General features: G+C 52.1%; 1 protein-coding gene across 2 annotated transcripts; it reads left to right on the top strand.

Moving 5' to 3' along the window:
- Positions 1 to 1,995: 1,995 nt before the first annotated feature.
- Positions 1,996 to 15,186, top strand: RPN1 (ribophorin I). Of its 2 annotated transcripts, none has more exons than XM_043442661.1 (10): positions 1,996 to 2,337; positions 4,834 to 4,898; positions 5,426 to 5,732; positions 9,002 to 9,211; positions 10,019 to 10,211; positions 10,555 to 10,654; positions 11,326 to 11,464; positions 11,624 to 11,707; positions 13,432 to 13,677; positions 14,634 to 15,186. In XM_043442661.1, exons 1-10 carry the CDS (start codon positions 2,071 to 2,073, stop codon positions 14,814 to 14,816), a joined length of 1,794 nt encoding a protein of 597 aa, XP_043298596.1. In that variant the 5' UTR covers positions 1,996 to 2,070; the 3' UTR covers positions 14,817 to 15,186. The 2 variants fall into 2 exon arrangements, with proteins under 2 accessions (XP_043298596.1, XP_043298594.1); XM_043442659.1 differs by having other exon boundaries at positions 1,998 to 2,337; positions 11,588 to 11,707.
- Positions 15,187 to 15,935: the final 749 nt, after the last annotated feature.

Here is a 15,935-nt window from a genome sequence, read left to right as displayed (position 1 = left end):
CGCTGGGTGGCGCCCAACGGAACCCAGTGGCTTTGTGGGCCTAACCTTTGGCCTTGGCTATCAATCGGCTGGGTAGGCCGCTACACACTGGGATTCGCTTTTGTCCATGGCAGCATAAAGCCTAACCTATAACAAGGCCCAGTAAATCTACCTTATTTACATGCTAGGTGGGAAAGATCTGTGTTTCAATGGTATGAGTATATTGCTGCCTTATTTGTACCCTCTATAGGGACAACAGATATTATGATTAAAGCAGAGGCCTTGACTAATTTCACAAAGCAGGCCCTCCTAGATAGTACAAAAGCCATCCAAGCCTTAAATGAAGAGCAAATCCGAGTGAGAAAAGTGGTAATTCAAAATAGAATGGCTTTGGACATACTCACAGATGCTCAAGGAGGGACCTGTGCTATAATTAAGGTTGAATGTTGTGTATACATACCTGACTTACCTGGCAATGTATCAACTGCTTTAGATGACATGAAAAACCAGGTAAAAGCAATGTCAAATGAAAACACTCCTTTCTGGACTTTGGTCCTATCTTGGGAGAAGGGCGATTGGTGGAAAACTATATTTACCATTGTTATAGTTGCCTTGATAGTTCTGCTTTGTGGACTCTGCATTTTAGAATGTATTATGAACTTTGTAACCCAAAGGTTGGTGTTGTTCTTCCAAATTGGCAGTCGGAGAGCCAGGGTGCAATATATCCTTATGAGTGATGCTCATACTATGAGTTAAGAGCGTCAAGAGGGGGGAATGAAGGAGGAAACGGACAGAGCTGGACTCCATCTTAGGCCAGGCTGCGAACATTAGGCTACACGCATGGTCACCCTCCCAATGGACTCTGAACTTTGTGCCCGGTGTCTATAGAAATGGCATACCAATGGGAAACCAGACCCCCGGTTAAAAGAGCCTCAGGAGTTGGACTTGGACTCTCTGTCACCTAAAAGAATATGCTAATTATCTCTGTAACAGAACAAAGTCGTAAATTCCATTATATTTATCGGGATATGACCACAGGCCTATTGATAAACGTCTACTGTTGAACTATCGAGGCTTATGACACATAAATCATGGGTTAACTTTGATAATATCTTTTATCTTGTCCAGACTAGTTTCAAGGAATTTGGGGAGGTGGGTTTGAGCATGTACATTTAGGGCATATAACGTTTTCACAAAAACTGGTCTGGGTCCTTGGCTAAGAGGAGACTCTGCCCTGGGCCTGCTGGTGTAATAAACTGCACTCCACCATCTGCATGTCCTTCTGAGTGAGTTTTGTTTCCCAGAACGCGTGGCTACAACAGGATGAGCTCCTGCTTCCTCCGTTTTTGAGAAGAGCTTGTGCTCCCAGGGTCCAGGGAGGTACCGAAGAAGCACGCACCAAGCGGGGACCAGAGCCAGCTCTGAGGCCTCCCAGTTAGTCCGGCAGTTTTCAGGTGTAATTGCCGCCTTCAGGTTCCAGCTTCTGGGAGAGCGAGTCTGGCCTAGACTGGGGTCTCGTTCCCCTCGAGCACCGGTGATGTTTGGTGCACTGTGACTCACAAACGGAAGTAATGAAAGTCCCTGGGGCTGCGGAGCTTTGTGGCCCAGGTTGCCCCCCAACTTCCAGCTTCCCTCTCCTTCCTGACCAAAACTAGGTTCTCCGCTAAAAGGATGTCTTCCGGTCCCTCCTTCAGATGGGTATGCAACTCGAAGTTCAGTCAAGTCGCTTCTTGAGACAGTGAGTTAGTGAGGAGAAAGCAAGTGTCTTCAGCTTTACGGAGAATTAGAGGGCAGTATTTTGTAAGCTAAAAAGTAACATGCCGCCCACTCATCGGCAGCACTTGCTGGGGACGGACGCAGCTGCCGCTGCGCTTCCGGCGGTGGGGACAGGCTCCGCCCTCCGGGACACGAGGCCGCCGCGCGCGCAGGCAGGCGCTCGGCGGGCCGCCCGTTGCCATGGAGACCGGGTCCTCGGGCGGGCGCCGCCATTTTGGGCGCCGGCCGGGCCAATGGGCGGCTGCGCCGTGGCGGACGCACCGTGGAGGACGCGGGGCGCGCGCGGGCGCCCTGAGGCTCAGCTCGGTCCCGGCCATGGAGGCACCCGCAGCCCGCCTGCTGCCGCCGCTGCTGCTGCTGCTCGCGGCCTGCGCCCCGGCGCCGGGCCGCGCCTCCTCGGACGCGCCGCCGCTGGTCAACGAGGATGTGAAGCGCACGGTGGACCTGAGCAGCCACCTGGCCAAGGTGACGGCCGAGGTGGTCCTGGCGCACGCGGGCGGCGGCTCCTCGCCCCGCGCCGCCTCCTTCCTGCTGGCGCTGGAGCCGGAACTGGAGGCCCGGCTCGCGCACCTCGGCGTGCAGGTGAGCGGGTCGCGGGCCGCGGGGCGGGCCCGGGCGGCGGGGCGGCTCGGCGTCCGCCCGGGACACGTCAGCACCGGCCTGCGGGGCGGGCGCCCGGATCCCGGGCCTGCGGGGGCGCGCGGAGCGTGGGGTCCCGGGGAGCCGCCTCTGGCCACAGCGGTCAGAAACTCAGGTCTCCTGCTTCCAAGGTTGTGCCTCTTCGAAACCGTTGCACACAGAACGCATTTCTTAACGGCTGCGAATAACTCTTTTAAAAAACAGTTCTCTCTTCTTTAAGTTTAAAAAACTCTTGCGAGTAATACGGTACAGAAAAGGAAAGTCCAGTTCTCTGCCTCCCCGACCTGTTCTCATTCTGACAGTAAAGCAATAGAGGGCTCCCCAGTCGGCTTCTGGTCTTCCAGGCATTTCAGTGGTCAGTTTTACGTCCCTCGAGGAGGCAGTGCTGGCTTTGGGCGTAGAGATATACATATACAGAAGTTCGCCTTTTATAGCTGTTCCCATTAGACAACATGCATTAAGTAATTACCCAATTATTAGTTGGGAAAACAGTCATTACAGTGTCGTACTGCTAAACTCGGAGCTGTAAAGTTGCCTTTACAGCTCCCGAAATGACTCCTGTTCCCTTTCATGCCTCCTCCATGATGTAGGACGCAGTTTTACTTCGAGTTTTGTGGAAGGATGGATTAAAAAAGCACCTCCTACCTAGCGTGGTTGCCATTGTGTAACAAAACTATAGCAGAGGCTATCTGGGCATCATGCCTGGAGAGCGTGGGGTTACTGTACTGGTACCTTACTGAGAATTTACCTGGTGTTGGGTGTTGTGGTCGGTATTTTAAGGACATTCTCATTTAACTCTCACACGGCCCTTTGATGTGTACTCTAACTGCAGGTGAGGGCTGGAGTCTGGGGGCTGAGTTAAGTCAGGGCTTAGGTTAGTTTGTTTCAGACTTCATTTGCACACCACACTGCCTCTTCTGGCCTAGGTGGTGCTGAAGCAGGATTCTGCAGGAGTATGAAATCTGCGGTCCCATCACCAGATTTATCCAGAGTCGTTTTTTTTATTTGGAGTCCAAAAGAGAGGCTCTCTTGTACCTCTGTCTCAGTGGGGGACATAATCGGATGATAAACTTAACCAGGACGATGTGTACTTTCCAACAACTGACTGGGAGTCTTGGTGCGGTTGCTTGAAGTTTTTTCAGGGAATTATCTTCACCCTTACGTGTAGAACTTCAGAAGCTGGTGGAAGGGACTGTGGCGATCAGTGACTAGGAGCCAGTGGTTCCTTGCCACCAAAGACATTTTTCCTTTCAACTGCATTCTATATTTGAAATCTTTTGCCTCTCTAATCTTTTGTTAGTTCAGGCAGTGAATCTGGTAAACACTTAAAAATGAAGAGGAATAGTTCTTAAGACAAAATCACCATATAACTGAACAGTGAGAGTTCCTGATAAATAGAGTATTCTAGAATGTTCCCATTGTGATAAGAGTCTAGCCAAAGAAGTGAAATGGTTGTGTTTATTAGGCTTGGACTTCCCTGGTGGCTCAGACGGTAAAGCGTCTGCCTATGCGGGAGCCCTGGGTTCAGTCCCTGGGTCGGGAAGATCTCCTGGAGAAGGAAATGGCAACCCACTCCAGTATTCTTGCCTGGAAAATCCCATGGACGGATAAGCCTGGTAGACTACAGTCCATGGGGTCGCAAAGAGTTGGACACAGCTGAGCGACTTCACTTCACATTAGGCTGTATGACTCTGTTGAGGATGATTATATGATAACTTTCAGGCTTTCTGAGATACTACAAATAGCTTTCTCATTATAGCTTTGTATGCTCTATTGGGAATCACTGCTTCAGTCCTAAAAGGTGGTCTTAAATATTTTTCTTTGGGTGGAGGTTGGGTTGGCAAGAAGATGAGTGGTGGGTGTATACGTTTTTTCCTTATCATTTGCTCCACAATCTGATTTGAGATGCCCGCTCCTCCTCAGAAGGACCCTGCAGCCTGCTGGAGCTGGCGTCCTCTTCGTGGGTGGCCTGGGCTGCAGGGAAGGATGAGAGCAAAGGGGTGTGTCGTGCCGTTGCTTGTGCCACTGTTAATTTCTTTTGTGCAAGTAAAGTCCGTTTTCATTAATGCATTAGACTTTTCTGCTATAACAAGTAGCTGGGTTTTTTCCCCATGCATATTTGAGTGTAAATGAAGAAAAAAATCTCTAGAAAAAAACCTTTCCAGCCTTAATTTTAATTTGTATGTGTGTATTTTATCATTCAGGAAATACTGTGATTTTATGGAGCATATTATACAGCTTATTCAGTGCAAAAGTTAGCCTTTTGAAGTGTTCCTGTATTTTGGTTGAAAAAATTGTTACTGAAACCAGAATTCAATCTTCAAAGTTCTGGCAGCTGGAATTCTTTAATGTGGACATTCTGAGGCAGTTAGTTAATTGCTGACTCAAAATTTAGAGGCTAAAAGACAAAAAAGAATAACTTCCTTTGTCCTGTTGCAGGTGAAGGGAGAGGATGAGGAAGAGAACAATCTGGAAGTAAGAGAAACCAAAATTAAGGGTAAAAGGTAAGGTGACAGTCGGAATGTCTCTGTCTTGCCTCCTCTGGTTGCAGGTTATCACGCCAGGGTTGGAATCCTGACAAGAGAGTGGCTTGGCGCTTGCTCAGCGTGTCAGAGGCTGTTTCGGTCAGCGCACCTTTGAGCGTCTTTTCGTGTCGGCCAGCATTCCGTTGTGTGGCTCCACTGCGATGTTTTCAACACTTAAGCTGTTGTTGGACATTTGGGTTTTTGACAGTCTTTCATAAACAACCTTGAGATGAGCATGGAGACACTTGTCTTTATTTTGCTTGAGGTGATTCTGGCCACGCTGCGTGGCTTGCGGATCTTCCCGGAGCCACTGCAGTGGAAGCCCAGAGCCTAACCCCCAGGCCACCAGGGGACTCCCGGACATTTGTCTTAAAAGGCTTAAATGAATAGGTTGAAGGTAATCTCGTAGAGGCAAGTGGTGTTACCTTGGCACAAAATCTCGCTGTGACTTTGAGCTGTTCTTTTTTCAGTGTCTTGGTCTCTTGTTTCCCTCGTTCTTCCTGCAGCGGGAGATTCTTCACAGTCAAGCTCCCCGTGGCTCTTGATCCTGGGGCCAAGATCTCCGTCATCGTGGAAGCCGTTTATACCCATGTGCTTCAGCCGTACCCAACCCAGATCACCCAGTCTGAGAAACAGTTCGTGGTGTTTGAGGGGAACCATTATTTTTACTCTCCCTACCTGACCAAGACGCAGACTATGCGTGTGAAGCTCGCCTCCCGGAATGTGGAGAGCTACACCAAGTTGGGGAACCCCACGCGCTCCGAGGACCTCCTGGATTACGGACCCTTCCGCGACATCCCTGCCTACAGTCAGGTGGGCCCTTGCAGCACGTGTCTGCTCTGGAGTCCTAAAGGGACTGCTCGTTGAGAGGCTTTGGTGGGAATCCAGGGCCCTTTGTAGAATCAACCCCAGGATTTCAGCCTGCTGAGAAGTGACTCCGTGGGGCACACTGCCCTCCTGGGAGTTCAGGTAGAGGCCGGGGCTTGAGGAAGACTTTTTAAAGGAGGTGGGACCTGGGGCAGAAGCAGACAAAGCGTCATGGGCAGGGGTGTCACCGTGGCATTTGAGCGCTGCGTGTAATGCTTCAGCCAGCCTCTTTTTTTTGCTCCATACTCTCAGGATAGATTTTTTAAAAAGTTCTCAAAGCAAAGTATGTGGACATTTAAAAATCTCTTGTGGTGTACTGCCAAATGGTTTTTCAAACACTTTAGCCGGTTTGTTACGGCACCAGCAGTGTGAGACTGCCCGTCTCCCCACACCCTCATCAGCACTGGCATCAGATGCAATCACATATGATTAATATTTCAGTTGGGTTTTTAAAAATCTAGTCATAGAATGAATGAAGTGGCCAGAGCTATAAGAAGTAAAATACACCTTATCTTGTCCATTTCTTGGACTTTTGGGAAAGAAAGGTATTTTGCTTGTTTTTTTTTGTTTGTTTGTTTCCTTCCAGTTTTATCGAGATACAATTGACATACAGCCCTGAATAAATTCAAGGCGTGCAGCGCAATGATTTGACTTCCTCATGAAACAGTTATCACAAGGAGCATAGCGCACATTTATCAGCTCATACAAAGTTAAAGAAATAGGCACCTGTTCAGACGTTGGCTCCAGTTGTGGTTCTTCATTTATAAAGTTTATGGGGCCTAGGGCTGTGAAATTTAAAGAAAAAATTAAACAGAAGAAACTCTTTTCTTGTGATGAGAACTCTTAAGATTTACTCACCTAACTTTCGTATGTGATATACAGCAATAGTAATTACATTTTTCATGGTGTATATTACATCCCTGGGACTGACTTATGTCATCACTGGAAGTTTGTGCCTTCTGACTGCCTTCATCCAATTCCCCTCCCTGCACTGCCCCCCACCCCCCGCGCCCTGCCTCTGGGGCACAAATCTGGTCTCTCTTTTTGTGAATTTGTCTTTTGCTTTTTGAGGTTTAACTGACCTACAACACTTCATTAGTTACTGTTACGCAACATAGTGATGCAGTATTTCTGTGCATCTCTGACCACCACGGAAAGTCCAGCTGTGATATGTCACCATATCACAGATATATCACCATATCAAAGATACTAAAGTTGTTGACTGAACACCCCTCAGATTCTGCGACTGAGCGTTGTCCTCTCAGTACCCCTCGCCTGATTCCTCCTCCAGCTCCCCTCTCCTCCCCTCTGGTGACCTCCTGTTTGTTTCTGTGACTCTTCCTATTTCCTTTGTTCATTTGTCTCTTAGATTCTACATGTAAGTGAAATCATACAGTGTTTGTCCTCTCTGAGCAATATCTGACTTAGATAATGCCCTCTAGATGTGTCCACGTTGTCACAGACGGCAAGGTTTCGTTCTTTCCTGACTGAGCAGTGTTCCTCTGTGTGTGCGCCTCACATCTGTGTCCGCTCATCTGCTGATGAACACTTAGGTTGCCTCTGTATCTTGGATGTTGTAAATGATGCTGCTATGAACTTTGGGATTGTGGGTGTTTTTTCTAATTAGTGTTTTCATTTTCTTCGGATAAATACCGAGAAATAGAATTGCTGGGTCATACGGTAGTTGAATTTTCAATTTTTTAAGGAATCTCCTCCTTTAATTTAAATTTTTAAGGAGTCCCCACTGTTTTCCATAGCGGCTACCCCAATTTACATTCCGGCCAGCAGTGCATGCGGCTCCTTCTCCACATCCTAGCCGACATTTGCTATTTGTTATCTTTTTGGTAACAGCCACTCTGATAGGTGTGAGGTGATATCTCACTGTGGTATTGATTTGCATTTCCCTGATGATTAATGATGTTGAGTGTCTTCATTTGCCTTTGGCCATCTGAATGTCTTCCTTGGAAACATGTCTATTCAGCTCTTCTCCCCATTTTTAAATTGGGTCATTTGGTTTTTGATGTTGAGTTGTACAAGTTCTTTTTTCTTTTTTTTTTTATTATTTGCCCACCCCCCCACCCTCCAAAAAAAGAACCCCAAAAGGTTATCTTTTACAAAGGTCCAAGATATTTAACAGAGTGAGAGGAAATTAACACAGTATCTTCTTGGGAACAAACTGGACGCAGAAAGTATCATCTTTGACTTGTTTCTGAAACTATTATTCAATCTGAGGCCGACTATCATGGTTTAGGAGCAAATGGCCCTCTAATATGTCTTTTCTCTTCACTAGAAGTGTCAGACTATGGAGGCCAATTAGAAGTGAGACGTGAAGTCACTCAGTCGTGTGCAGTTCCTTGCAATCCCATAGACTGCAGCCCACCAGGCTCCTCCGTCCATGGGATTTTCCAGGCAAGAGTCCTGGAGTGGGTTGCCATTTCCTTCTCCAAGTTCTTTTTATATCTTGGATGCTAACCCCTAATTGGCTGTGTCATTTGCAAATATCTTCTTCCATTCATAGGTAACCTTTCATTTTGTTGATGGTTTACTTAGCTGTGCAGGTTTTTTAATTTGATATTTTCCGGTCCTTTTGTCATTTTACCTTAAATAAAATTTTTTTATTCAATTTATTTAAATTAAAAAGAAACAAGATAGTTCATCCATTTCTGGAACCCATGTCTCTGGCAACCACCAATCTGTTCTTTGTATCTGAGACCAGGAAGATTCCCTGATACTGACTGCTGGGCCTCTAGGTGATTTTGTTTGTAAAATGGGGATAAGTAGTACTTACTTCATTATGATGTTCTCAAGGTTAAACAAAATAGTATGTTTATTTAGAGCTCATAAAGGAGTGACTGTCACATACATACCTGTTAGCTATATAACAATGTATTGTCTTAAAAAATCTCTCCTGTGAATTTTCCCAGATAACTTTTCTCCAGGAGAGAAAAATCCAGTAATTCTGTGTGTCGTGCTCAGTCTTATGCTATGTGTTGGCTCACTGCTGAGAGATTATGTCTTCATTAGCCCTTAGATATATGGCTATTTCCTTGTTGCAGTTTTTCTTTATTTACGACTTAAGGTTTTTAAAGAAGTGTGGAGTTCTGTTTCTGACCATCCTGGCGCTGAGCTGTAGGCTGTCTGCAGTCCTTTTCCGTGAGCTAGTGTTGGTTCCTGTTCGCTTGGATCCTCAAGCTGCTTGCTTCCTTCTTCTCCAGGACGCGTTCAGAGTGCATTCTGAGAACAACAGCCCGTTCCTGACCATCACCAACATGGCCCGCGTCATCGAGGTCTCCCACTGGGGCAACATCGCCGTGGAGGAGAACGTGGACCTGAAGCACACGGGTGCCGTGCTGAAGGGGCCTTTCTCGCGCTATGATTACCAGAGGCAGCCAGACAGTGGGGTCTCCTCCGTCCGCTCTTTCAAGGTGTGGGCTCTTGGGCCTGGACACTGGGAGACACTGTGACTGTCTAGTCAGAGAACTGCAGCCCAGCTTCAGTCCCTGGTTGGGAACTGGCAGCACAGCACCGCCCCCCCCCCCCCCCAAAAAAAAGCCCCACTCATAAAGAAAATGGGAATAATGGAAAAAGAAACAACAAAACCAGACCCTGGTATTGCTGACGTTTATTTCTTTTTTCTTATAATATAGTTTTTAAAAAACATTTGATCATACTGCATATACAGTTTTGTATCTTTTTTTGTCTTATAAATGAAAGCTTATAAGCATGTTCTTGTACCTGCATAATACAGAAGGGCTCAGTGAGCAAACAAAGGCATTATATTTCCCCTCGATTATCAAAATATGCTTACAGATTTGGAAGTAAGTAATTTAAAATTAAGTAAAAATTTAAAAAAGTAAAAAATACTAGGTGGAGAAACCCTTTTGTAAGTAAACCATGTCTGGTGATTTGATATGGTTTCTTCCATCTTTAGTTTCCCTTCCTGCAAAACAGCTTACAGGTTATTTTTAGCTTTGTACTAAGTCTTTAGCATCTGCAAAGGTAGTTATGAGAATCTGGCTATTTGCCAGCCTTGACCAAGAAGCAGATGAGGTATCTAGAACTCTGAAGCCTGTTGGGGGAAGTTAGGCTTCCCTGAGCTGGTTTACATGGAGACGGTTTCATTACGGAATGCTGTGGTGAGGAGCTTGGGGCAGGACGTCTGTCCTGGGCTCGGTGGTACTTCTCTGGGTCCGTTTCTAGAGTCTTCAAAAAAGTGTGCTCGCTCTCTGCAGACCATCCTTCCCGCTGCGGCCCAGGACGTGTACTACCGCGACGAGATCGGCAACGTGTCCACCAGCCACCTGCTCATCCTGGATGACTCCGTGGAGATGGAGATCCGGCCTCGCTTCCCGCTCTTCGGCGGGTGGAAGACCCATTACATCGTCGGCTACAACCTCCCAAGCTACGAGTACCTCTATAACCTGGGTCAGTCTTCAGTAATTAGAGGGTGGAAAAGGCAAAGGCTGTCTTTTCTTCCCTGTGGGGTTGTTGTGTGTGATGATCGGATGGGCAGAGCGTGCTCTCATTCTCAGGAAGGCTGGCGTCAGGAACCCCGTCTCAGGGGTGGCTTCTGTGTCTCCAGCGACAGCTGTCTTTGGAGCCCGGTCAGACGCAGGGCGCTCCTTCAGCGAGAGTCGGCGGACGTGTTCTTTCATTAGCGGCGGGCACTTGGTGGCCAGGGTCTCGTGTGGTGCTCAGGGCCTGGGCTCTAGTACTTGCTGGAAAGGCGCACATGAGCCACTCACCGCTGTGTCTGCTCGACCCTCAGGAGACCAGTACGCGCTGAAGATGAGGCTGGTGGACCACGTGTTTGATGAGCAGGTCATAGACTCTCTGACCGTGAAGATCATCCTGCCGGAAGGGGCGAAGTGAGTGTGCCCTCCCTCCCCGTCCCTCCTGGCCCCGCCCTCTTGGTGCCTCGGGGACGTGGGGTTGCAGGGTGCAGAGGAGGGGCTCCTGGTGGTTTAACCTGGGGCATCCACAGCAGGCCTGGGTGGTGGCCCGAGGCCGGCGGGTGCCCCCAGCAGGAAAGAACGCAGAGTTGAGGCAGGCGGGTGGCCTGTGCTCTGCTCCTCGCAGGGGGAAGGACAGTGGGGACAGTCTGTCCTGTCTGGGCTGGTCACACCAGGTTCAGAAGGGCAAGGTCTGAGATGGTGTATCAGGTTCCATGGTGATGGACAGAGGAGCTGTCTTTGGCTGGTTTAAGCAGAAAGCAAGGACTCTGGAAGGGTGAGGGATCTCTCAGAAGATGGCCTCAGCTCAGGATGGGGTGGACAGAGCCCCGCACCTCCACGGGTCCAGGTGGCGGAAACCAGTGGGCCCTCAGAGCCACCTGCCCTTGGCACAGGGGACACAGCGTGCTCACACGCAGGCCTTTCCGGCAGTGGGCCCGTGGTCTCGGGGCCAGGTGGAACCCGTGCCGGGCGGGGAGCGGAGTGGAGTAGGACGGGGACCCTGGAGGTCCCCGGGCCTTGGGCTCCGCGCTGTGGAGCCAGCTGGGAGTGTGGTATGTCAGGCTGCCCCACCGTGCCTCCCCCAGGAACATCCAGGTGGACAGCCCCTATGAGGTCAGCCGCGGCCCTGATGAGCTGCACCACACCTACCTGGACACGTTCGGCCGCCCCGTCATCGTGGCCCACAAGAAGAACCTGGTGGAGCAGCACATCCAGGACATCGTGGTAGGCACGCACGCCTGCGCCCCGAGCGCGGCCGCGGGGGCGGGCGCGTGGGGCCTGGGGAGGCCCCTGCCCCCAGGGCTCTGAGCCCGGGTGGACTCGGCCAGCAGCGTTCCTGGTCCGCAGGTTCACTACACCTTCAACAAGGTGCTCATGCTGCAGGAGCCGCTGCTGGTGGTGGCCACCTTCTACATCCTCTTCTTCACCGTCATCGTCTATGTCAGGCTGGACTTCTCCATCACCAAGGTACCGCCCGGCCACTTGCGTACTGCACTTGGCCTGCGTCCGTCTGGACCACCCCCCCACCCGCACCCCCCGCCTGTGGCCCCGGCTGATCCTGAACCTTGGAGCCCCGCCTCCTGTTGCTGTCATCGCGGGCACGTGATGCTGCAGGGGCAGTGTGCCGCCGGGCGGCGGGTGCCATGGAGAGGGGGCGGGCAGAGCGCGCGCTCTGGAGCGAGGCACCCGACCGGGCAGGGGGTGGGAGGCCGTCTGGCAGAGGGAGCAGTGTGCAGATGGCAGGGGAGCCTTCAGGGGGTCTGGGGTTCTGAACAAGGACCTTGGTCCCGCTGGTTCTGTGAATCCCCAGGCTGCCCGGGGTGGGGGTACGCCAGACAGCGGCCAGTTAGCCCTGTCACATGGAAGGGCTGAGTCCAGGTTTTATGATGACATATGCCCATTTCCTAAGGTATAAAAACTGCTTATTCTTTCGTTAATTTAAAAAATGCTGAGTTTTAAAATAATTCTACATGTAGACATTTTGCAAGAACAGTAAAAATAAGTTGTGTGCTCTCTTCACGTGAACGGAGCGGTTAACACTTGGCCCCTGCCTGTCATTTTCTCCCTGACCATCTGAGAGGGAGGCGCTGACCTTCCGTGTGTGCTCAGGGGTGTGTGCTCAAGGGTGTGTGCAGCCCACGGGCGCCGCCTCCAGTGGCTGGAGCACATGGATCGCCCCTGGAACATCGTGTCCCGTAATGACGACCAGCGCGCGGTCCTGCGCCGACTGCCCAAAGGGCAGCTTCCAGAGCGGGGGTTTTTCATACTTGAGACTCCTATTGAGGATGGTGCGCTGCATTTAGTTGTCATATTTCCTTGATCTCCTTTAATCGGGAACATTTGTAATTTAGGTTTCTCACAGTTCTCCCTGAGAATTCCTATTAGGCATTTTTGGTGAGAGTGTGATAAACTGGTGCCGTGTCTGTGGTGCATGATGTCGGGAGGCACCTGGTGTCAGCTGGTCCAGGGTTGGTGGTGTTGACTTCTTGAATGACTTGGTGCCTGCCTGGTTTCTTCACCAAAAAGTTTGTTTTTCTCTTTGCAATTAATACACAGTCTGTTTGAGGCTATATAAATACTGTATACGCTCACCATTAGTTAACGGTATTCATTATTGGTTCTCGTCTGAATCTGTTACCAGTTGTGGTCACTGAAAAACTACGGGGCCTTTTACCTTAACAGTTGGCTGTCCACTGTAAGGGAAAGCTTCCCTTGTTGGTTGGTTGGTTGAATTCAGTGTTGTTTTGTTGGATCACTGTCCACTGCTCTCTGCAGAAGGCCCGCAGGGAGGTTCTGGGGAGTGTGAGGGGCCACGTCTAAAGGGCTGTGGTGGCCAGGGAGCTCGGGCTTCGTCCTTAGGTCCTGGAAACACTTGGAGGTGCTGAGCGGGAGGGCGACGCAGCAAAGGTCCTGGAGGCCGCCGGCCGAGCGGGCTCTCCACTCCCTCAGCACCTCCCTGCCCTTTCGTGGCCCCTGGCATTGGCGTGCCTTTCACCCTGTCTGTCTCCCCTACCGGGCCTATCTGTGACCGTCTGCCCGGCCCCGTGCCGCCCACTGCTGAGCTGTCTGGCGTCGGCATCGGCGACTGTGCTGCTCTGGCTGCATGGCTGGGCGGGGTGGGGGGGTGCTCCTGGGAGGTGGGGTCGGCGCGGGCTCGGGCCCAGAGGTCGTCACACACCGTCTCTCCCCAGGATCCGGCTGCGGAGGCCAGGATGAAGGTGGCCTGCATCACGGAGCAGGTCTTGACCCTGGTCAACAGGAGACTAGGCCTCTACCGTCACTTTGACGAGACGGTCAACAGGTACAAACAGTCCCGAGACGTGTCCACGCTCAACAGCGGCAAGAAGAGCCTGGAGACGGAGCACAAGGCCTTGACCAGCGAGGTGGCGCTGCTGCAGTCCCGGCTGAAGACCGAGGGCTCCGACCTGTGCGACAAAGTGAGTGCCTGCCGCCGCTGAGTGCCCGGCTGTTCCTGCCTCGGTCCCCGTACCGGTGGTGTGGGACGCCCTGGCTCGCCGCCGGCCTGTGGGGAAGCACGCCCGTCGTGTGTTCGTGCTGCGTGTGCCCCCCGGGGCTGTGAGAGCTGGGGTCTCGGGGCCTGCGCAGCACTGTCCACGTGGCCGGTGTGGCGAGCTGCCCCTTCTGCTCGGGCTGTGGGGAGGAGCACGGACTTAGAGTGACGGCTTGGATCCAGGCTCTGATTCACACTTTGTGAACCTGGCCAGCTACCTAGCGTGTGCCTCAGTGTCCGCATCTCTAGATTGGGGCTGGGGGAGCTGCTGTGTCCTTGCGGAGCTCGCATCCGTCGTGGGTGTCAAGCCTGTCAGTGTGTGTGCGTGTGGGAAGCCCGGGGGTAGGGCTGAGCCCCTGACCGCCTGCCCCCTCCTGTCACCCTGAGCTGTTCTCTTCAGCGCACCTCCCCTTTCTGACCCGCTTACTCACGTCCTCAAGTGTGTGCTGTCGGCTTCCCGCGGGCGGGATGCCTGTCTGTCTCGTCTGCTGTTTTCCAGAGTGTAGACTCGTGCCCGGCCCCGTGGCTCATAGGTACTCGCCAAGTGTCGAATGACCGTGGCTGTAAAGGCCTCGGCCTGACACCCAGTCGGTGGTCACGCATGTTGCCTGCCCCTGCTGTCGGTCCTTTGTCTGACAGAATCCCTGGCCCCACCTGGCAGCGGGAGGGAAGAGGACGGGCGTTCACAGTGCCTGGGTTGCCCAGCACTGTGCCAGGGACTCCTGTGTTTTCACACGTGATGCTCACGGTCTCCACGGCTGGGGCCAGGGGTGCTGAAAGGCCTGGCTCCCCGGGGCCGGAGACGGAAGGCAAGGGCTCATGGGGGGCCTTGGGAGGCGGTGCAGGGACGCTCTCCACCCTGCCCTGCTCTTGCCCTGCCAGGTGAGCGAAATGCAGAAGCTGGATGCGCAGGTCAAGGAGCTGGTCCTGAAGTCGGCGGTGGAGGCCGAGCGGCTGGTGGCTGGCAAACTCAAGAAAGACACGTACATCGAGAATGAGAAACTCATCTCGGGAAAGCGGCAGGAGCTGGTCAGCAAGATCGACCACATCCTGGATGCCCTGTAGCTCTGCCGAGGGGAGGCTTGGGAGTGAATGGCAAGGCCTGCCCAGGCCGGCTTCTGGATTTTGCAGAATGCTTTCAAGGAAGACAGAAGTCAGGCCCTGCCTCAGACAACACAAGCAGCTTTGTTTTTGTCCCTAAAATATTCCTTTAAAACAACAACAAAACCTACGTGTCATGAAAAACAAAATATCTTTGTGTTTTGAACCAAGAAGTTTTTCAGTTGGTTTTGTTTATTCTGAATCCTAGGATATTTTTGGCACCTGTAAGCCCCTTGTTTCATGGCCTCCTGATGTGTGCGTATTTTACAGGCGTGTGTGTTTCTTTAAAGCGCGTGTGACCAAGTGCCAGTAAAGCTGGGACTGTGGACTTGGGTTTCGTTGTGCTGGAAATCTCTCAACTTACTTCTTAACTTGGGGATAGTACTTTCATCAAGTGCTTTTTATCCACTAAACAATGGATTTGCAAAAAAAAAAAAAGACGGACTTGCTCCTGGGAGCAAGTTTGTGTGGCAAGTATAGGTTACATTTTACATCTGGGAACCCTGATGCCACAAAGGTAAGGCGGCCTGTCCTGGGTGAGGCCCCAGAGCCGTGTGGAGCGGGGTGGATTACCGGGGCGCTAAGGCGACGGTGGAGCGGAGGCCGTGTGGAGAGCGGTGAGTGACGGACAGTCACTAACTGCCAGGCCCTCGGAGGGTACACCGGAGAGCCCGGGCGGGACGGCCGTGGGGGAAGCTCCCCTGAGGCGGCAGGGCGCGTGCCAAGGCCCCGGGCCAGCAGGGAGTCCAGGGAGCGGGGTACAAGCGGCCGCGCGGGAAGAGCCCAGACGGGACGGGGCTTCACCCAGTCAGGGAAGGGCAGGCAGTGAGGGAAGACACGCTCAGCTTTGGCTGAGCGCCCGCTGTCTCCCAGGCGCCAGACGCGGGCCCAGGCCGGGACGGTGCTGCGCGACAAGGCCGCGCCGGGGGACCGGCCTCCGCGGGAGCCTCACGCCCGCCCAGTGAGGTCCTGTCCCTCCTCCGGGAGCGTCTTCCCCGAGCCCTTCTCCTTCGCCGGCCGCCGCCGAGCGGGCTGCCGCGACCCCGACCCGCCTCGAACGGAGGTCGGGCTCAGCCCGCCATC

This window comes from Cervus canadensis, chromosome 22 (assembly GCF_019320065.1).
Source record: "Cervus canadensis isolate Bull #8, Minnesota chromosome 22, ASM1932006v1, whole genome shotgun sequence".
NCBI lineage: Eukaryota > Metazoa > Chordata > Mammalia > Artiodactyla > Cervidae > Cervus > Cervus canadensis.
This window is presented reverse-complemented; position numbering and strand designations above follow the sequence as displayed.